Source organism: Galleria mellonella, unplaced genomic scaffold (assembly GCF_026898425.1).
Source record: "Galleria mellonella isolate WM207_F2 unplaced genomic scaffold, CSIRO_AGI_GalMel_v1 utg800, whole genome shotgun sequence".
Classification (NCBI taxonomy): domain Eukaryota; kingdom Metazoa; phylum Arthropoda; class Insecta; order Lepidoptera; family Pyralidae; genus Galleria; species Galleria mellonella.
In genome coordinates, this window is record NW_026442158.1 from 762,198 (window position 1) to 785,788 (window position 23,591).

General features: G+C 32.1%; 1 protein-coding gene across 2 annotated transcripts in view; it reads left to right on the plus strand.

Moving 5' to 3' along the window:
• Window positions 1–23,591, plus strand: part of LOC113518505 (uncharacterized) — a 264,190-nt gene that overhangs the window by 23,573 nt on the left and 217,026 nt on the right. For both annotated transcript variants that reach the window (XR_008253664.1, XM_052901800.1), the window contains exon 2: window positions 9,416–9,658. Coding sequence is in view for 1 of the 2 variants with exons in the window: in XM_052901800.1 (XP_052757760.1) it covers window positions 9,594–9,658 (65 nt within the window). In the remaining variant the exon portion in view is untranslated. The remainder of the gene's footprint in view (window positions 1–9,415; window positions 9,659–23,591) is intronic.

Consider the following 23,591-nt stretch of genomic DNA (forward strand, 5'->3'; position numbering starts at 1 on the left):
CAGGCAATATAAATAAATTATATTGAAAAGGAGTATTAGTTCTCTCTGTTATTTTGTGAATATGTATTTTACTAAATTTCATTTTGTCATTCTGTAGTGTCATTTTTTTTAAAGAGTATGTACATATTTGTAATAAAGAATTATTTTTTTTGTAACGTAAAATTTGGGTCACAGTTATAGAGTGATAAAATCTTAAAAAAAGGACAGTCACTCCCTTTTGTACGGGATGAAAGTGGAATATGCATTGTACAAACATCTCAGCTATTGGTGTTTACTAATGGGGTAACTAAATTGATTGGTGATTGTTAGCTCATCGTGACAAAGACTAGTAATTACTAGAAATTGTTAAAAATGGTTCCCAGACGGGACAGCACGAACATCGACCTGACCTGGGTATATTACTAGTAAGCGAGTCGCTAGTCTCCATTAGTAACCGTTCCTGCCACTTTTACTGATTTTTTTTTAATGGATGATAATGGAATGGTATCCCCGCCTGCGCTATTGGTATACTCTGGCGGGGCACCAGTGACGGATGATAAGTGAAGATGGAGCAGGTCAGTCAGCCCATCGTGACAAATTCATCAATGAATCAATCAAGATGATTTCTAGGTGGAACCGCGAGGAGGTCGACCTGATAAGGTATATTGCTAGTAATAGGATTGCTAATCCCCATTACCTAACATAATCTTCAAGAAAAGAGCATATTCATCATGTGTTATCATATCAGGTGTGCCGCATGCTCGTTTGCCCCCTGTGTTGTAAAAAAAAACCAGCAATTCCTTCCTTCCTTTTACTGTAGGTATAGAGTAGCAATATCACTTATATTTATACTTTACTGTAATAATGTAACTTCATACAGCAGAAATAGATGGGTAAGGTTAAAGTATATATATAAATTATACTGGTAACACATGGAGGATATCATGGGCGACACAGCATATAGCACTCTGTTATATTTACAGTTCTGTACATGTCTATAAGAAACGGTTAGCACTTTCCATCAGGTGGACCATCAGCTTGTTTACCACTCTAAGTTGCATAAAAAAATATTACAATAGTTACAAAAGTCAGCGTTGCGCTAATCGCGTACAACTTAGTAACAAAAAAATATATGCAGCTAAAATAGACATACTAAATAGATAAATAGATAGCTAAAATAGATAAATAAACTTACGCAGTGTACAGTGTAATCTAGAATTTGTTGGGTATGCTCGGTCAAGACTAGTTTTAGGAATCCTAAAACTGTTCGGACAATTAGTTGGACGATTTCGAAATGTTTTTACCTCGATCGATGGTACATACTCGATACATGCGATCTGTATTTAGCAATGACTTATTGACTGTTGCTTCTTTAGATTTTGCTTTAATGATTTTAGTATTGATATATTTTTCTGTAATCCTACAATTTTATAATAGTGAGTACTGCTTAATATATTACGCAGTCCCATCTACTCTCAAACTAAGTAGGACATATACTATGGGTACAAACTTTTGTTAAGGAGATATATTTTTAAATTTATTATAATTTTGTATGTTAGCACACTAGATTTATAACATTGATTTGGCTTTTGCTGTTATAAAGTTGTAATTATTTTTTAATGAATAAATAAATAAAATGGATGACAATGATATATATATATATATATATATATATATATATATATATATATATTATTATTATTATTTATATATTATTTTTTTATTGTTAGAGAGTGAAACGAGTAAACAGTCTGATTTGATGGGAAGTGGCTACCGTCATCCATGAACACCTGCAACACAAGAGGAGTTGCTTGTGCGTTGCCTGTCTTTTTTTGTATATATCAATGTTTTTTATTAGATACAATATTTTTGCTGTATATATTGATGTTTTAAGTCTATCGTGTATTGACAATTATGTTTATTGGCATGCCCATTCGTACATCGAAGGCTAGGCACTAATAAAGTGCGTCATAGGTACCGGTTGGTTTCACAACTTACTAACAGTCTGAGGTTAAATCTTTGACGCTGACCACTAAATTTCGCAACCAAATTGCAGATATCAACTATCCATTAGTTTGCTATGTTTTTATCATGTGTGAACATAAATAATGCAAGTGTCAGTATATTCTTGTAAGAAAATGTCGAAGTAAATATATTCATTTACTAAGTAGATATTTTTAGGGGTGGGAATGGAATAGTAGCCCCACTCATTAGAGAATCGTGATATCTATATATTGTAGTTACAATATCTAATAATAGTTGTCAAGTATGCGTATGAGTCTACTGGGAACGGCTTATCCAGAGCCAGGGGATATCTAAGACAGATATCTTAAACCACGGGATATTATTAAGGTAATATATAGGATATTTGAAATGATGGTATAAGGCAGGAAAAGTAGAAAAGGTCCCGATGGATCGACGTGCAACGGCTTAGCTGAACCCGTATGCGAAAATAAGATACATACAATATCTGCATATATTTTGACTCAGTAAAAGATATGTTAAATATCGATTGTCCGATACATAATACTGGGGGGAGAGGGATTGTTAGTAATGGAGACTGAGAATCCCATTGCTAGCAATATACCCGACCAGATCGACCATCTCGCCGTTCCCCCTGGAAACTATCATGGTTAATTCCTGATGAATTTATCATGATGGGCTAACTGGCCTGTTTTCTACACTACAGTTTTTTAAGTAAGAGTTTGAATAATGAGTCAAAATAAATTAATTTAAAATGTGCATTGATTGTCTGTCGATAAACTGATTACATCATTACACAGTTCATCATTAAATCAACGGATAATTGCATTATTGTTTTCCACAAATCAATACGCATTGTAACATGCATTGAGTGTTATAATGCTAATTTATTTTTTACCGACGTTAAAAAAGGGACAGATTTTTAATTCGTTGTGTTTTTTGTAATTGTGTGATTTTGATGATTATTTATTTAGTGAAACAGTTTAATTTTATGTACTTGGAATAAATCTTAATATTAGGTAAGCGTATAGTAGCGATTCTGTTTATATTTTTACTAGCAGCATTCGGAGGTTTTGTCTGTATAAATTAGGACAATAGCATGGTGTAAAATTAATTTAGTATATGATCCATCTGTGTATCGAATTTCATTAATATTTGTTTAGCCAGTTGAACTTGTTTGTGAACGTGATTGAGTAACAAAGATTCTGACGTCAAGAGATTGATATATCTTTAAAAATAGTCACGTTTGTAATATTACAGAAGAAAGTAGGAAGTAATGGGACTAAGGTAACTTGACGAAACTCTCAAAGAAGAAATCCTATGCGCATTGACCTACTTCAGTTTTTTGTTTTAGTATGATGCGAATAGATTTTGCACCATAAAAAAATGACAATACTCTACATTCTCTCTTATCAACGATGAGAGATTATGTTTAAAATGTTTTCATTTTGAATGCATAATAGAGATTTTACAAGTAGATTTTCTTACGTATCAAACAGTTTAAAAAAAATTACAGGGTCTTCAGAGTCGCGAGATTAATTATTATAATATATAGATTAGAATAAAATACTAATTATTGCAAAAATATTTGTCAAAATTAATTAAGAAGAAGATGTTGCCTCTCTCTTTCTCTCTCTCTCTCACACACACACATAATTACACACATATACACACAAACACACACACATATACATATACACACTAATACAAACGCATATATGCACACATACACAAATTCAAAAGAAATGAGAAATTCCTCTTTTTTGGAACGCGCAAAAACTACGCTTCGACAAAGTGTTTTCACTTTTTCATTTCCTCCATCCATAAGATGCTCAGTAAGTTTTATTAAAAGGCACATGCGTAGCGCCGGTATTTATTCAAATCAGCAAGTTAATTGTTGTTCTTTGGCTACGTAGATTATGAATATTCTATTAGTGAAAACGTCTGTCTGCGGTATAACTTGACAGATAGTAAACAGTATAGTACGCTTGGAACTGTATATCAGTACTGTTCACGTAGGTAATTTATTTACACACTGGCTGTATCCCACAGTTTCGCCTGCGTGCGTCAGTACATAAACGTCAATACAGGTGGACCGTATGCTTGTTTGCCAATTTAGTGGTATAAAAAAAGAATACTTTGTATGAAACATACCTAACAAAATTAACCTAACTTAGTACATAGTGGGAAGAAAGGGATTGTTAGTAATGATGTCTAATAGCCCCATTGCTAACAATATACTCAGCTTGACCTCCACGCGGTTCCCCTTGGAAACCATCATGGTTAATTCTTCGTTCTCACCTGTCATTTTCCATTGGTGCCCCGCCGATGTATACCGATAGCGGAGGCGGGGTTTACCATTCCATTTTCGCCCTTTAAAAAACTAAATTAGGTTATTTTATTTATATTGCTAGCAATGGGGATTAGCGTACCCTATTACTAACAATCCTTCTCCCCCCTCTATTATTATGTTGTAATAATAAATCTAATTACTATAATTCCATTTAATTATACATGTGTTACTGTACCGATGCTTTTTTGGGTCAGCGTATTGGGAAACTGTAAAGCACACTTAGTTGATAAAATAATAGTAATTTATATTAGTAACAATCCCTTCCCCCATAATATGATGATGAACCAGAAGGAGACTTTGTGCAAAAGTCGTTTGCTTGAGCACCCCTGTACCATTTGTGTTTCAACCGTGAAGCAGTTGTGTTTGCATGGCTGTGTTTCGGTTTGAAGAGGATATGGCAATGAATTTACAGGGTAGAGAGGAATAACACCTCAGTCCTCAGGAATGGCAACGCATGGGGGATATCATGGGTGAAACAGTATACACTGTTATGTCCATGGTACTGCTCATGTCTATAGGCGACGGTTACCATTTTCCATCAGGTAAGCCGTCACCTTGATTGCCATTCTAAGTTGTATAAAAAAAATGATGTAAGACGTACGAGTACGTAATATATAATGTAAAACATATAAAATAAACTAAGAACAGGGTTATTAATTTAATCATCAACTCCCATAAAAGCACATTGATCTTAATAATGACTTTAAAACAGTAAATGCTACTTTCCCTTGCACCTTATTAATCAAATGAGGTACAGTATTGGTATTCGGCCAGTGGGTCGATCAGTAACCGGTTTTATAGTTTTTGTAGCTAAAATGGCTAACTTTACTTTTTAATCTATACATACTACTTTGTTGTGTGGTTACGGTATATAATGAGCCACTGTTTTCTTTCCCAAGGTTGTCGTTAGAGGCGGTTAAGGGAACTTAATGATCGAGGGATGGGCACCAGCGTTCCTTTTTAAACATTACCATAGTCTAACTGTTGTTGCCAACCCGCCTGCCAAGCGTGACAACTATTGGCTAAACCTTCCTTATGAGGTAGTCCTATGTTCAGCAGAGGGCAGGTAACGGATTATATAATAATAATAATAAAATAATATATATAATATTATAGTCACATTATTTTCGATGACTTTATATTGGACGAGTTTGGTGGTATAATGCTTTAGCATATCACCTTATTTTCCGATGGTCGTGGGTTCGATTCCTGCACAACATAAACGTTTATTTCATGAGTGTGACTGTTTGTATCAATTTGGGTGTTTTATCATACAATGTATTTATGTAAAGAATTTTTTTTAACACAACTTAGAATGACAAACAATCTCGCAAATTTAAAATTTCGCATTTAAATACGCCAATGATTAACCATCTAATGTTCGAATAATTTCAAAATGCCCGATACTAATTATGCATGTAATGTCTGGACAGTTTAGAAAATATTTGTTAATGAATTGAAAAAAAATTAGCTTTTTGGTCAACGTTTGTAGAGACGTTGTATCCAGATATTACGAATATAAAGTAATTACAATGATACAACCATAGATAAAATAATAATACTTTTCTATAGTACAACCCTCTATATCTTTCTATATCTTTGTATAGTACCTAATCAGGCGATCGTAAAAAATTTAATGAGCTATAATAACACATTATAAAATTATGGTAATGATTTTATTAGCATAGAACACTTTCTTTTTAAAAATAGAATATTTTTAACAGAAATTTGTGATTGACCTTTTGTGCATCGTAAATTATAATTTGACTAATTCCGATTTCCTAAATGTATAAATAATAAAGTTCATTTTTGCACAATTTCGTAATCTCTTATTATTGCATGTAAAAATTTAAATTGGGAATGCCGCTAGTGATGTAAAATGTTAAGCAAATTAATAGCACTGGTCGCTACGTTTCACTTCCCTAATCGACGATATAATTGCAAATTTAATAACGGATTCAATATACCTGCTTAGATCAAAGAACTTTTAATTTGTTAATTATATTTGGTTATAAGGTACACAAACTGATATTAACACTACTAGAATACTATTATAATATTTATCTGTAATAGTCCACTGTTAAAGTTTTTTTTTTATACAACGTAGAATGACAAACAAGCTAAAGGCCCACCTGATGGAAAGTGGTAACCGTCGCCTATAGACATGAGCAGTGCCATGGACATAACCGAGTATACTGTTTTGCCCATGATACCTGCCATGCGTTGCCATTCCGAAGGACTCAGGTGTTATTGTGAATGGCTTGGAATGGAATGGAATTTTTAACCTGTAAGTTAAGTTGCTATATGGTTTTGGCATAGGCCACTTCTTGAGAGGCCTGTATTCAATAGTGGGCAGTTAATGGCTAAAATAATGATGATGATGATGATGTTGATGAATATATATTAAGAAAATCTATTTTTTTTTTATTAGGGACCAGTGGGTTTACTCTTAAATGGTGATACATGTTAATTACTTTGATGTATAAGTAAGCTAGATATATAATTAGAGATAAGTAATAAAATCTAAATTAATATAATATAGTCGAATTAATAATGATATTTTTATTTTTTATATATTTATGAAAAAAAGTGTACAAATATTAGGTAGTTACTTACAGATATATATAAATAAGTTATTTAATAGCTACGGTGACACTTGGAAATTGAAAATAATATTCAGTATTATATACATTTGGCCTGTCTACGATTTTTTCTAAATCTAGATAAAATATTAAAACTATTTATCAAATCTTTTCCAAACTCAAATTTATGTTTGTACGCTATCATAATTTCGTTCTAATTAAACAAATTTACGAGTTTCCTTAAAATTTCAACGTTGCTCGACGTTGATCGATGCCTTAGCAGTTTCATAAGAGTCGATTCTAATTGTGATATGGATTTCTAGCAATTATTGACGCTTGATAGGGGAAATGTGAAATTGGTTTCATGCACGACCGATAAACATGTCCTCAAGTGTAAACTGCTATTATGTTTAATAACTGGCTACTTTTTATAAAATTATCAACTTTTACTAACTTCGTAGCTACTAACATGGGCAGTGGCGGTTTCACTAGTAGGCTGTATAGGCTGAAGACTGGCACCTAGAGTGGTAAATTTCAAGCCAAAAGTTACGGTTTATTTGACAAAAAGTGTAATAAATATGATTGTCAACTGTTACTGAATTGTAGAGGGCGATAGAGGCGGCAAAATTTAAATAACCTACAGGCGGCAAATATGTAAATTCTTTTTTTTTTACAACACAGGGGGCAAATGAGCATGCGGCTCACCTGATGGTAAGTGACTAACGCCGCCCATGATCACCCACAATACCAGCGGCATTGCAGGTGTGCTGCCGGCCTTTTAAAAAGGAATATACTCTTTTCTTGAAGGTTATGTTGTCGTATCGGTTCGGAAATACTCCATTAACCATAGATTAACTGTTTTCTACTTCATTTTACGAGTCCTCTGACCTCCTAATTAATTATATTTTAGCTTTTAGCTGTACTCTATTAGGTCGACCTTTATCCAGATCTTCCTGCAAACCAACGTGATTTTTTTTGGTCAACTCCATATAATGGGCCAACTGTTGTGACTTCATTATTATCTATCATAGTGTAAGCAGAGTTACTACTCTATTATCACCCATAAAATAAAACATATATCGACGCCACATAAGTAACTGGTTATTTAATTACAATTTTTTTTTAATTCCACTACCATTAGTATGTGTGTGCTCGAATTTGTGAAAGTGTGATTAATTTGATTGTGGAACTTCTGATAGTAAAAGTGGTGGTCAATCTTTGGCAGTCACATAGGTACATGCTGAATGAAAAAGACTCTATTTTCCGCGCTTAGCCTCTCATTTGGGCCGTTGTGCGTATGAGTCGTGGCTAGTACAGCCAACCTAGCTCCGCCCAGAAGCGCAGAAGCTTCCTGGGTTCTTCACAGGCCTCACGGAGCGACCTCACCGTTCCGAGGATTTCTAAACGTTAATGGGCCACAGCCTCACATTCCAGGATTACGTGAGCAGCCGTTTCTTCAGCGTCGAAACAGCCTCGACATCATCACATACATGCTAATGGTGGATTAAACAAAATAGTTTTAAACAAATAACCAGTGATATAGACTTCTGCAAGATAACACCTAGTACAGTAAAATACATAAGTAAATTATATGTAAAATTTCTATTGAAATTAAAGTTGTTTGTATAAAATAAATTATGTATTATCAATTAATAACTAATGTCGATTGGATATTGGGTTTTTTATGATAATTTATTATAATTTATCAGCAGAATTGTTTAAATCATTGATTTAGAGTTATTAATTATACACAAACCTATCTGATTGGTTTGTTTTCTTTATTTAATATTTTATTTAATTAATTCATTTTTTATTTATCTATATTTCCTATAGGAAGTCAGTGTGATTTATTAGAACATGAATTGCAATTTACCGTTTTAAGCAATTTCAAAAAGTCGAAACTCTTAAATTGGTTTGTTTTTTTTTTCTCTCTAGGTGTACGATACGCAATATTTTCATAAATCTGCACCAATTTTAACAAAATGAATATGGACTAACGCTATTTTAAAAAGAAATATCAAAATCGATTTAGAATCAAGCCAGCCACGTCTGTAAACTATATTTGTTGTATAAAAATATAAGAACAGACAGCGTTGCAAAAATATAGGATTATGACTTCAAAATAAAAAAAAAATGAAATAAAATAAATTTGATTTACGTTGTCTTTGTATTTTATTTGAAGTATTTGTATATTTATACAGTATGTTAATTAACGAAATCCATTCCTTAAGAGCGTTACGTTTAAGAGCGACACTGCTGTCCATTTCTCGATCATTAAATTCTCTTAATCGACTCTTACGGCACGCATGGGAAAAAAAGAGTGGCTCATTCTAAGCCGAGTCCATACTGTTCGCTTGCCTCCCTAACAATAAAAAAATACTATATTTATTTATTCTTTATTGCACAATAAAACTTTATACGAGGCGAACTTAATACCATGCGGTATTCTTTTATTTATTTTATTTCTTTTATATATTGTTTATATTTGTTTATATGTTGTTTTTTTTTTTTGTTTCAGTTCAACTAATATGCGAGCGACTAGTGATTTGTGTTAAATAAATAAGTAATGTCCATAAATATAAGTGAGTATAATGAGTCTGAGTGAATAGCTGTGAGTTATTTAAAATCTGATATAGTTTATTATTAATTAATAATTTTTGTGCCGTGTAATCTAAGTGATTGTGCGAAGCAGCAAGATGATGACCTTGTATAGAACCATTAAAGGAACTAGTACGACTAAGAGGAAGAAAAGAGAGAGAAGGTAAGAGACAACATTTTTTTTTGGATGGGTGAAAATGGTATGGTAACCTCGCCTGCGCTAACGGGATACGCTGACGGAGCACCAGTGAAGGGTGATAGATGAGAATGAAAACAGGCCAGTTAGCCCATCATGATGAATTTATCAGGAATTAATGATAGTTTCCAGGGAGAATCGCGAGGAGGTCGACCTGGTTGGGTATATTGCTTGCAATGGGATTCTCAGTCTCCATTACTAACAATCCCTTTCCCCCCAGAGACAACATTATTGTATATTATCAGACTATTGGATTTTAATATTATTATTCACTAGCTTTTGGCCCGCTACTTTGTATGCGTGGATTTCAGAAGAAAGAAAGCCTATAAAACACCACTTCTAGATAGCATATCGAGATAAAACATACTTGTATGTTATTATATTGTATTCCCTTCTAGATTACGTCGTAGATCCATAACTCCGCTAATACCTCCATTCAGAAGAACTGTAGGCTTACTTTTGAATCACAATTCAAATGTCTAATTGCAATCTCAAACGAAAAACGTCAAATGGTACTCTTCAAAGCGATAACAGCGCTACATTGGTTTGAAATTGCGTGGGTTTTGGGTGAACTAAATGATATTGCTTAAAAAAAATTTGGGACAGGAAATATGTGTTATATATAATTTATATTAACTTTTAAATAATACATACTGATGGTGAACTGTCTTGAGTTTGGATGATTCGAGACTGAATTTCAATAGAAGGACCAGCTTTTATCATACAGTTTTGATAGAAAGAAATATTTATTTAGTGCCTAATTTTACCCTTAATTACAAAAAACGTATATAAAATATAGATGATTTCTATTATATGATGTTTTCAAATAACTTCCTCTTTTTGAATTTGAAAATAAAATACAAACGATTTGAGAAATTCCTCCATTTAGTATTTTTTTAAAAATGTTGCATTAACTTCTGCACGAGCATTACGGTGCTACCGAGCGCCACGTAGAATGAGCGGCGCGGATTGGAAACATTCCTTCAACATACTTTACTGTTACTTTTACTTCGTTGCCTTCATTTGCTTATGAAATTGTAGTAGTAATATGTCGCTGTAAAGATAGATGGCGTAGGTAGCGATACGTTTTATTTTGTGTATTTGTGTTTTCTAAGTCTATTCTTTTATTTCTATTGATCAATTATTCTTCAGTATTGCCTAGTTAAAATTTAATAACAGTAAACTGAATCTATTACTAGAAGGAGGAAACTGAAGGACTTTGTAAAATACTCATCTGTTTGGGTACTTTTGTCCCATTTATGTGCCTGCTGTGAAGCAGTTGTGTTTGCATGACTGTATTTTGGTTTGAAGGGTAGGATATGGTAATGAATTTACAGGTACAGAGGAATAATGTTTGAGTTCTCAGAAATGGCAACGCATGGGGGTATCATGGGCGAAACAGTATACTCTGTTATGTCCATGGTACTGTTCATTTCTATAGGCGACGGTTACCATTTACCATCAGGTGGGCCGTCAGCTTGTTTGCCATTCTAAGTTGTATAAGAAAAAAATTTTGGTTCTCAGGAACAGCAACGCATGAAAGGTATCATGGGCGACACAGTATATTCTGCTGTCCATGTCTATAGGCGACGGTTACCTTTTTCCATCAGGTAGGCCATCTGCTTATTTGCCATTCTAAGTTGGAATAAAAATAAAATAATTAAGTCTTTAGGTACTCTTTAATAATCCATTGATCACTGATTAAATCAATCTACTTCACTACATAGTATAAAACAAAGTCGCTTCCCGTTTGTCTGTCTCTATGTGTGCTTAGACCTTAAAAACTACGCAAAGGATTTTAATGCGGTTTTTTTTATAATAGATAGTGATTCAAGAGGAAGGTTTATATATATAATACATGCATAATATATTAGAGAAACACTGATAATTTTAGAGGTTTCTAATGTGATGTGATGTAATGTGCAAACGCGCGAAGCCGGTGTGAATTGCTAGTATTTAATAAGAGTTTGCACGAGTTTCGACAAATCGAGTCATATTGTATAATCAATTGATCTATAATTAAATCGAACTTGAAATCTGCGAACGATTATCGGTGTTAATAGGTATTTATAGTAAAATTATGGGACATTTATATATAGCAGTGCCTTATACACTTAATTAACTCTTATATATTGAATTTAAAATATTTATTTAAATTATATTTACACATATTATTGAAAAACATTACCCTACTTTGGGAAGTCGGTAAAATGATGACCAACATGATTAGGTATCGCCCAGAAGGCGGGTCAGTGACATCGAGCCGATCACTCAACAGGCGGACTGATTAGAGACATCTTAATTAGAAAACACATAGATTTAATAAGTTAATTTTGTTTTTGTATGGCAGTAATTAGTTTCGTTCAGTACGATCTATCGTGCCTTTGTTCCCTCAATACATTGTTTAAGTGGTAAACGTAATTTGTTTGTGATAGATTGGAAATAAGGTGCTCTTGATGATTATAAATTGACTTCTATTAAAGTTCTTTTTTCAACCGACTTCAGAAAGAGGGAGGTTCTCAATTCGATTGTATTTTTATAGTTGCTACCTCATAACTGAGTCCTCAGGAATGGCAACACATAAGGAGTATCATGGGTGAAACAGTATACTCTGTTATGTCCATAGTAGTTCATCTCATGTCTATATGGTGACGGTTTATGTTTTTTCCATCAGGTGGACCGTCAGCTTGTTTGCCATTCTAAGTTGTATAAAAAAAAATCACAAACCGATTTGGGAAATTCTTTTTTGAATTGTAGAAACCGCTGAATCTAGAATCTTGAAATTTTACTTATAGGTCCATACAGGTAGGTATACAGAGTAGATGAACAATTAGAAAGGAAAAATTGAAAATTTCATTCTAAATGCGGTAAAATATTCAAAATCCGACTCAAAATGTGGCGGGCAGAAGTTAGTGCAAATGTAAGTATATATAAAATGTAAAACCTGCGGGTCTACCATGAATTGAAATTCCGAAATTTCGGACTCTATTTCGTGTTTTTGTTTATACCAAAATCGGACCAATAAATGGAGTTTAACATTTCGTTCGTCATACATCCTATCATAAAAGTCCAAAGGAACAATATTTTAACATTTTTGATATTTCCAAACGGCATGTATTATGTAATTTTAAAATCAAATTTGTGTTTCGTTTGGCTCCGAAATTTCGGAAAACATTTCATGGTAGGCCCTCTGATCTTTATCTTACGAATATAACATATGAATTAATAATGGATTACTATAAATGGCTTAATGGATTATAATGAAGTGAATTGCAACGGAAATGAGTGAAGGCAGTTTATATCAATTCTATTTCAATTAAATCTTTCATGTATGATAAGATATTTTACATTGTAATCTCGACTGTAATATATAATCACAATATTGATACATTCAATAAGGAAATTGTAGCGGACATTATTTAACTATAGCTTATTATTTCGTATCAAGATCTGACAAAGTTCAAGGTACACATTCGGCGCTAATTATCGTATGTTATAATTAATCAATTGTTACGTTTGTTTCTATCATAGTTTTGTTTTCATGTATTTTCGTTTAAGGTGCAGAATGTTATTTTTTACAACTTAGAATGGCAAACAAGCTGACGGTCCACCTGATGGAATGTGGTAACCGTCGCCTATAGACGTGAACAGTACCGTGGACATAACAGAGTATACCGTTTCGCTCATGATACCCCCGTGCGTTGCCATTCCTGAGAACTCAGATGTTATTCCTCTGTACTCAGTAAATTCACGCCATATCCCACCCTTCAAACCGTAACCAAACCAAACAAACATAGTCATGCAAACACAGCTGCTTCACGGTTGAAACACGAATGGGACAGAGGTACCCAAGCAATCGACTTTTGTACAAAGTTTCCCTTTGGTAGACCTCTGGTAGGCCTATTTACATTTGTCATATTATAGATAGATTGGTAGAAATGACACTTATACTCTGTATTTAGTGAATGAAAGAATGCCTTCAAAATGTAACTTTCTTGCCTTGACTTTCCTCAGTTTTGAATGTTTCTAACTCTATGGCAGCCATATGAGCGTAGAAAATTCTGAAACATTAGTGTTGATAAATAAAATGACAATTCGTATAATAAAAGTATGTAATAAGGAAGTAGCTATAAGCGTATTATAATATAAAAATGTGTAAATTTTTGTCTTACATTATATCCTGGTACACTTAAGTCTAATCAACTATATTTACTTAAAACAACACTTCAAAACGTAGAAATAATTAGAATTTATTTTGTTCTTACTCCCGCTAAATCTTTTTCGAGCTTATATTGTGTACAACTACTTCTCTGTATGTCTATCTCACTTTTATATACATGTTGTTATATTTTTATCTCTTTTGCGTTACTGATATATATATTTTTAATCTAAGACACTTCAATGAAAGGTAAAACAACATCTAATCTACCTCTTAAAGAACAATCCTCACCTATGAACTCATTGTTTACGAGAAATCAGCTGACGTGTTCCGTTTCCACGACATTGGTCTGTCATGCGAGATGTATTTAATGTCATTCACATCATTGTTAATGTGCGCGTTTAAATTGATTTTTACATTTGAATGATAAATTATACCAGAAGTGATTTTTCAATAGACCTAGAGAGCGCTCCGAAAAACTATTGGATCAGAGCATTGATTTTGTTCTATTATATTATTATTGGGTCAAAGTCATTGCTTTTGTGAAGTAATTAGGAGGTATTGATAGAAAAGGAAGTAAGTATAATCTTATAGGTTATATTGTTATAATTTTGATGTGAAGTAGCACAATCGATTTTTATTGGCTAAAGTTTAACGTAATTGAATTGGAATGAAATCATATTGCATTGAATAGAGGTCAAACATAAGGTAACGTCCTGATGAAATTGGTAACCGTCGCTTATAGAACTGTTATTTATGATTATTGAATACATTTCGGTTTTAGAGATAAATTCAAAGTGTCGCTTCAGAATTGACATTAATGAAAAAAGCTTCATCATCATCATTATCCTAATATCAGTCGTTATCAGTCTACTGCTGAACAACAAATTCTCATAGACTGCCATAAAAAAGGCCGTACATTTGAAGTCGTCACTTCATGTAATAGAGGGTTGTCCTATACTAAATTTGCCAATATAGAGTCAAGTCTCTTTTTTTTTTCTTTCAAAAGAGGGATACTCCAGAAACTTTTTTTCCACGAATATTTCATTCTAATAAAAAAGCTACTAATCAGCAATCATTTTAAATGTAGCCTATTTTAAGACCACTCGAATCATTACGTTATTCCGCCTGTTCAATTATCGAATACATATTATATATACATACACATTTGAATTTTAGAGACAAGTTCAAAGAATGTCGTTTCGGATCCGAACTTAATGAAAAAAAGTTTATTGCCTGCTAATCAGCAATCATTATGAAGGTAACCTATTTTTAAGACCACTTGAAATGTTACGCTATTCTCACTGTGATTAAAGATGGTTGCATCAGATTTAATAACACGAATAAACTTACATAACACGAAAGGATGCACGGATTGATGTTTGTAGATTTGGATAGCTTTTATTTATTTTATTGTATCATCTTGAATTGCGTAAACGTTTAAAGCACATTTTATAACACATTCTATATATGTAAAGCTGTTTTACTTGTAGCAATGTAGATTTATTAATATAATATGATAAAACTTTTATTACCAAGTTAATATAATTATTTTCCTAAACCTAACCTAAACTACCATCACATTACTTGGCGTTGGTGATACAAAGCATGTACATTTCATTTTGTACTGTCTATTTTGATGTAAAAAACTAACTTTGCTAGGTGGCTATTGTCAGTTTTTTGTTTCACAGAATAACTACTGTACTTTTTTTATTTTTAGTTTGTGGTCTGATCTTAAGTTTTAATATGTTCTAGTTGTTAAGCCATCAGATTGTGTAAGATCTGTGTGTACACTTGAATCGTGCTATAAGTATCGAATCAGAATAAATAAATATTATTATTATTATTATTGAAAAAAAGATGTCTGATGTTGATATGGTCACAATAAATGTTGATAAGTAATTAATTAAATTACTATTTATAAGTTTTTAATTGGCCTATATTTTTATATATGGATGTCCTCGTATTTTTTTTTTTTGTAGTATTATCGCCATTATTGTTGTGAGACTTTATGGTAAAAAATGGCGCAACATCTTCAGTTATCATTAGTACAAATTGAAAGCAAGCAGCATTACTGAAATTATTTAAAATTGGAGATGTTATCGTTAAAATATATATAACACACAAGAAACTGCTTCCCTTAGAAGACGTTTAAATGTAATTACGTTATTCAGTACCTATACTGTCAACTACAAAATAGATCTGTATAATATTAAACCACTATAAATTTCCCTACATCAAGTGCATTGTGAGGACATGTATACCTCAAGGTAGAATGTAATATGGAAACCACGTAACACCAATTTGTGATTCAATGTTCGAATGCAAACCTTGATAGTGTATGTTTATGCAAAACTTACGAGGAATTTACACAAAAGGGCATTTTATTTATAAATATATTAGAGTACGATCAAGTTTATACTTTATTTTATGTAACTAAAAATTGTTCTAATGTTATAATATTCTTGGTAGTTAGACAATACGTTATTAAGAGACTTTGTAATTTTTGGAGGCTAAACGGGATGATACATTTTCATAACTGGAGTATCATTTGAAGAATTAGATTATCAATTGAAGAATTATTATAATGTCAATTGTAACGCCACATCATGCCACAAGATGTCGCCAGCAAATCAGCCAAGCTTGCTAAGCTAATCTATCCTCCAGCTATAACCATTGTCACACACTAAGCCAGGAGGGGTGCTAAAGCCAAGTCAAGCCAACTCGAGTGAAATGTCACAATTTTAAAGGAATAATATTTATTAAAATATAAATATAATTTATGTTTGCGTTTTTGTTTATTTATGTGTGGGTGTCGTAAGAGGCAACTAAGAAACAAAAACGAATTTATTTCGAGGCATGGGCAACAGCGTTCTTCTACATTAACAAATTCTAACTGTGGTTACCAACCCGCTCGCCAAGCGTGGCAACTACTGGTAAAATCCCCTACATAGGAGAGGCCGCTGATATGATCATGTCTATTATAACCTAATATTGTTATTCATTGGTTTAGAAGATTTTAATAGATTCTACTACTTTCTAATATTGCTACTATTCACAGTAAAGATGTTTACAGACCTAGTGATAAAGTTATTTAAAGGTATAACGTATCAAGATAAGTATTAAATAAAATTTATTTGTCAAAATTAGGACTTTCCACTCCCAAACCATTAGTAGTCAAGTAGTGGTTGTCGAAAATGTATAACGATTGGATTGAATCACCAATTTGATGGTTTGAATGCATCGCTTGTACAATTTTCTGTGTTTTATTGCAGTCACAATTCTCTGTGTGACCTCTTTTTTGATTATGGGAATTTTATGGTTGTCATCCTCTAAAATTACTCCTAACATTATTTAACATTGTGTTAGTAAAAGAAAGTGTTGGTATAAGTTATAACGAGAAAGGTATGCTGTATTAGTTTGGATACGTTTAACAAAATCTCGCCTAATTTCATTCATTGAAAATAAAGCATCAGTAATTCTAATCATCATAAAATATTTATTGCATTTACCTCAGTACTATTAAATCTTAGAATATTCAATGAAATAAATTTAATTCTTTAAAATCTATAATTATAATAAATCTGTAGAGAGGTCAATTCTGTACATGAAATATATTTCCAAAATAACTATCAGGGGGTGACTAGTGATCGATACTGATGCTAAAAATGCAATCAGTAAAATTTTTGTCTGTCTGTCTGTCTGTATGTTCGTTATAGAAACAAAAACTACTCGACGGATTTTACGAAACTTGGTACAATTATTCTTCATTCTCCTAGGCAGGTTATAGTATACTTTTCATCACGCTACGATCAATAGGAGCAGAGCAGTAAAGGGAAATGTTGGGAAAACGGGAGGAGTTACTCTATTTTTAAGCTTCCTTAATGGCCACTTTTTAAAATGTAAAAATGTCCATCCGTGCGAAGCCGGAACGGGCTGCTAGTCTCACATAAAGAAAGAAGAAAGGCGATTCTATCACATCTCTTCAAATCTTTAAAAAGGAGAAGAGAAATTCTAATTTTAAAAAGTATCTCAGGCCATTAATAGACATTCCCATATGTATGTTTTGTAGATACGTATCTTATAATACGATAGATGACCGATTTAAGAGTATTTGCGATCTAAATAAATTTACTATTGAACTATTATGCCATATTTATTTAAAATGAAATTACTCTGTCCTTGTAAGCGTAGGCAGCTGTTATACCAATTTGAGACTGTACTGAATGTCTCGATATTATATCTATTAACCATACAATTGAAACCTTAACATGTATGGTTCTTATTTTCAACGCCTACAATCGCTGTTTATTGCTCTGAATTACTATAGTAATAACTTCATTGCTCTATACTTCGGCAACGAGCATGTTCTTCGGGAAGTAAACAGTTCCTGATATGGTTATAGGTATTTTCGATGCGTTTTCTAATATATGAATATGTATTATTCAAAACAAAGGCTATATAGGTATCTAATTTTTTCTTGTTAGTTTTTGTAATGTCAATTATTATTATTTCAGCCATTAACTGCCCACTGCTGGACATAAGCCTTCCCCATAAGGGGATGTCTATGTATGTCAATAAATAAATTATTTTCTATTCTTTCTTTCCTACTTAATATATTAATTGTATTTTAACAACAAATTTATAAATATAATTTCAACTTGTATTTAAATTGATATGTATTCATTCATAAGTCTCCCCCATAAGAGGGTTTTATTTATTTATTTATTTATTCATTTATTCATTAGTACAAATATGTGTACATGGCGGACTTAATGCTAAAAGCATTCTCTCCCAGTCAACCATAGGGAAGTGTCAGAATACTCGAATGCGGTACTACTAATTATTGATATACATACGTACTAAAATTACAAATATAAACGAATAAATATATATAAATAACAAATATACTTACACATATATGACATATACTATATTATACACGGAATTGAGAATAATATAAAGTACTTACTGCTCGGATAAAAATAAAAAGTGTGCGTTAACGCTTTTTTTGAAAGACGGTTTAGTCGGTAGTCTCTTAATGGCATCAGGAAGCGCGTTCCAGAGTCGTGAAGAATGTAGGAGAAAAGAGTTTGAAGCGTAACCAGTACGGTGAGAGGGGAAGGATAATTGGAGAGTATTATTGGAACGAAGGTTACGTTCGTGAGTTTCAAAAAGATAATGGAATTTACTCCTTAAGTAGTTAGGAGACTGGGGGTTTCGAAGAAGAGTGTAGAGGGTACAAAGAGTTCTAACGTTTCTGCGTTGACGAATGGAAAGCCACTTGAGCTGAGACCGATATAAAGAAATGTGATCGAATTTGCGGAGGTTGAAGATAAAGCGTATAGCTTGGTTGAGGAGACGGTCCAGCTTATCGAGAAGATCTTCATTAAGATCTGGATAACACACATCAGCATAATCAATAATCGGAATAATAAGTGCGTGAACAAGATTAATTTTTGTAGCGATAGGCAAAAAGTTTTTAAAGCGATATAAGGAGCGTAGCGTAGCAACAACTGAGCGACTTACCTCCGCAACTTGATGTGACCAACTGAGTGATGAGTCTATGTAAAGGCCAAGATCTTTAACACAAGTTTTTAATTTTATAACTAAATTGTTAAATGTAATTGGTGCCATTGAGTTAACATTAAGTTTAGCTAATTGTCTAGAACTGCCAATTACAATAGCTTGACACTTAGAGGGGTTAACAGCTAATCCATAGTTAGACGACCATGCCAGAATGCTGTTCAGATCGTTATTAATATTCGCTACAGATTGATTGATATCATCTACAGTGCTCTGAGTGTATATCTGAAGATCGTCTGCGTAAAAGTGGTAATGACAGCCAAGGACAAGAGAAAGAAGATTAATAAAAATAGAGAACAATAAAGGAGAAAGGATCCCACCCTGAGGCACTCCGGCAATCAATTCCTGCCAGTCTGAGAGTTTATGGTCAATGCGAACTGCCTGTTGTCGACCACTCAGATAGGAGGAGAACCAGTTTAATGCAGAAGATGAGAACCCATTACTTTGCAAAATGGCAAGGAGAATTTTGTGGTCTACCATATTGTACGAGGTCTACCATATATTACGAGGGTTTTGCCAGTAGCTGTCATGCTTGACAGGCGGGTTGGCTGGTTGGCAACCACAGTTAGGCTTTTGGTAATGTTTTAAGAGGGACGCTGTTGCCCCTCCCTAGTAAGTTTCCTTACTCGCCTTTTACGACACCCACGAGAAAGGTCTATTCTATACTAGGACCACACGATGCACGTGGAACACAATACGATTATTTGTTTTTTTCTGTAAATAAAAAAAAAAAAAAAAAAACAATAAAATTAATAAAACGAGAAATAAGGTAAAAGTAAAAAACAAGCTAGAACATTATTAATTCCAAAATTCTTTAAATTTCATAAAATGTATATCCTAACTGATATTATTATATAATTATAAAAATGAGTTTGTCCTTCATCTCTCAGTTTCTAAATAAAAAAAGATTAGTAGGTCAGTCGATTATTAAGAAATTAACTATATACGTACCTACTATTTAGAATGCAGAGGGATATACGCTAAATTTTATTCCGGTCAATGAGTTTATATCAGACGAAGTCGCGGGTAAAGACTAGTATTTGATAAATAAAAACAACGTCAATTTAGAAGTAATCGACGCCTTATTTTGTTGTGGCTCAGTATAGCTTGTTTCATCCCAAGTTTACTGATGAAATATCATTCAATCAGAGATTAACTGACATTACGAAAGCTTTAATGCGTAGGCGGGATCCTACGCAAAGTTATTTCAGTGTCCTATTTACAGAATAAGGAAATGTCTCACTGTCGATTTCCTACGAAACATTTCCGATATAACAATCAATGATTGTTGTACTCGATTGTAAATAAAGGTATGTTTAGTTATACACGAGAAATAAAACACATAAGTTTATTACATATTTTTTTTAATGGATGATAATGGAATGGTAACCCCGCCTGCGCTATCGGTATACGCTGGCGGGGCACCAGTGAAGGATGAAAAGACAGGCTAGTAAGCCCATCGTGATGAATACACTTGGAATTCAGCACGATGGTTTCCAGGGGGGACCACGTGGAGGTCGACCAGGTTGGGTATATTGCTAACAATGGGGCCATTAGTCTCTATTATTACCAATCCCTCCCCCCCAGTTTATTACATATTATACAGGAAATAATAGAGAAAGTTAAATTTCTTTGACCTCCTAGAAGTCCGAAAGGGATATTCAAAATAAGTTTTTAAGGCTAAATAAAATATTATATATATAAGAGCTTCAATTTCATATTATAAAATTGTTTCTTTATTTATTTTCATGTCACATAATTTTCGACTTTTTTTTTAAAACTATGTATTAAAAATCTCCAAAGAAGGATTTTGCATTTGTAACAACATTTTATGGTTTTAAATAAGGAATTATGAATTGTATTAATATATGATTATTATAAGGTAGGTAATAAATAGATTAATAATTATTATTCCATGTGCAATTGATAAGAAAGACAAAGATGTAAATTTTAGCATAAAAAGTATTAGTTCTTCTCCTTTTTCTATTTTATATGAAACAGAATTAAATAAAAAACAAAACTTTTAAAAGCTACACGCGGCAGCACACGCCTTTTAAATTAATCAACGATTTTATTTCACCTTTGGACAAATTTTTAATTGCAATTCCCTTATCTCTGTTGATAATTGAGCGTACAATGCACGAAATAACGATGGTAAGTGAAAATTTATGTTTTAAATATACGTGCGCGTTGATTTTTATCATTCTAAATAAAAGGATTGTTTGCTAAACACTGTACTGTGTTGGTTTTAATCAACTAAAGTAAAAAGAAAAAGAATTATTTATTACATTAAAGAAACTAAAAAAAAACAATATAAGAATAAAATAAGATATATATAAAAAGTAAAGTATCGATTTATTTATAAATAAATTAATACTAAAAATTAATAATGAATTAATGCGTATTTTAATTAAAAAAAATAAGCTTTAACAGAATTTGCCAAATTTTAGAGAAATAATACTAAATATAATGTGTTAGTTTTAATTAACTAAAATAGAAATAAAAGGATTATTACATTAAAAAATAAAAAATAATAATAATAGAAAGATTAATGATTTATTGATAAATTTATTAATATATATTTTATTAAAAAAATAAAAATCAACTTGATTTTAATTGAATTATCCTAATTTTATAGAAAGAGTACAATAATATTTAGCACTTTTTAATACAAAAAGAAATAAATTCAGTTTGCAATTACGAAGATATTACGCAGTAAATAATAAAATATTTTATTATGTCATATTATATATAACAAAAAGACGTATTAAATTTTTAAGTGGGCTATTATATTAAAATTAAAAAGAATAATGATGGTTGTTGCAATTGATCATTGATTAAAATCTTAGTTAATATTTAATTAAATATTTAACTAAGATTTTAATTAAATAAATATTTAATTATAGTGAAAGTTTAAAATAACTAAGACTAGTTATTTTTAACTTTTATATCAATATCTTTTGAAATACCTACGCTATTTTTGTCTACTTTACAGATATTTATGACTTTTTGTAAATTTTAAATTGAATTTTTTTCGGATTGCATATAGGGTATTTGAGAAAAAAATATGACGTTCAAAGTACATGTGTATACATATTTACATGTTAATCCTGACTAATATTAGAAATTTGAATGTGAGTTTGTATGCTATCTTAAATCGCCTTAACAGCTTAATCAGTTACTATGAAATTTGGTATACACATACTATATGGGATAAAGAACGATATAAACTACTATTTACCCGATCAGTAAACATATCTCAGTCATACGGACGAAGTCGCGGGTAAAAGCTAGTGTCTACATAAAACAATATTCATCATATCAGCCGTTAACTGTCCACTGCTGAACATAGGCCTTCCCCTATCGGGAAGGTTTCGCCAGTAGTTGCCATGTTTGGCAGGCGGATTGGCAACCGCAGTTAGGCTTTGGTGATATTTTAAAAGGGACGCTGCAGCCCATCTGTCGACCATTAAGTTCCCTTAGTCACCTCTTACGTCACCCACAGGAAAGAAAACAATCTCTAAAACCAATTTTTACATACACATATAACCTTTCACCTTTGGTAAAACTGAACAGATAATTAAACAAGTCTTAAACCACTTTCATTTCGTACCATTAACGCTTCTGTCTATAAATGAAGTAGAAATGTTCATGTGATTTAATTAACTCTAAAATTTTATTATTCGCGTCTGTATGATAATGATAGTATTTAAACTAGTTTAGTTCATTAGTTGGTCTCTAATAGATTTTTTTGACAAAGAAACTAAATGTTGCTCCTAATAGCACACGCCTATGTGTTTATTTTGTAGAAATAAAACTCTTAATTGTATTTTTTACAAGCGTTATAGAAAGACATTGTTTAATTTCCACTCGAAGGCAAGTAAATAGCTATATACTAACTATATATGATGTACACAAGACATTTATTACTTACTTCACCATAAAAGTATTTTGTTTGTGTAAAACCTTATTTTTTCTTTGTGAAATAAATTAGTTCAGTTCATTAGTTGGATTTGGATTCTAATAGATTTTTTGACAAAGAATTTATATAAACTAAATGTAGCGCTTAATAGGCAACAAAATTAATAATCGGCAACACGCCTACGTGTTATTTTGTAGAAATAAAATTAATTGTATTTTTTACAAGCGATATGG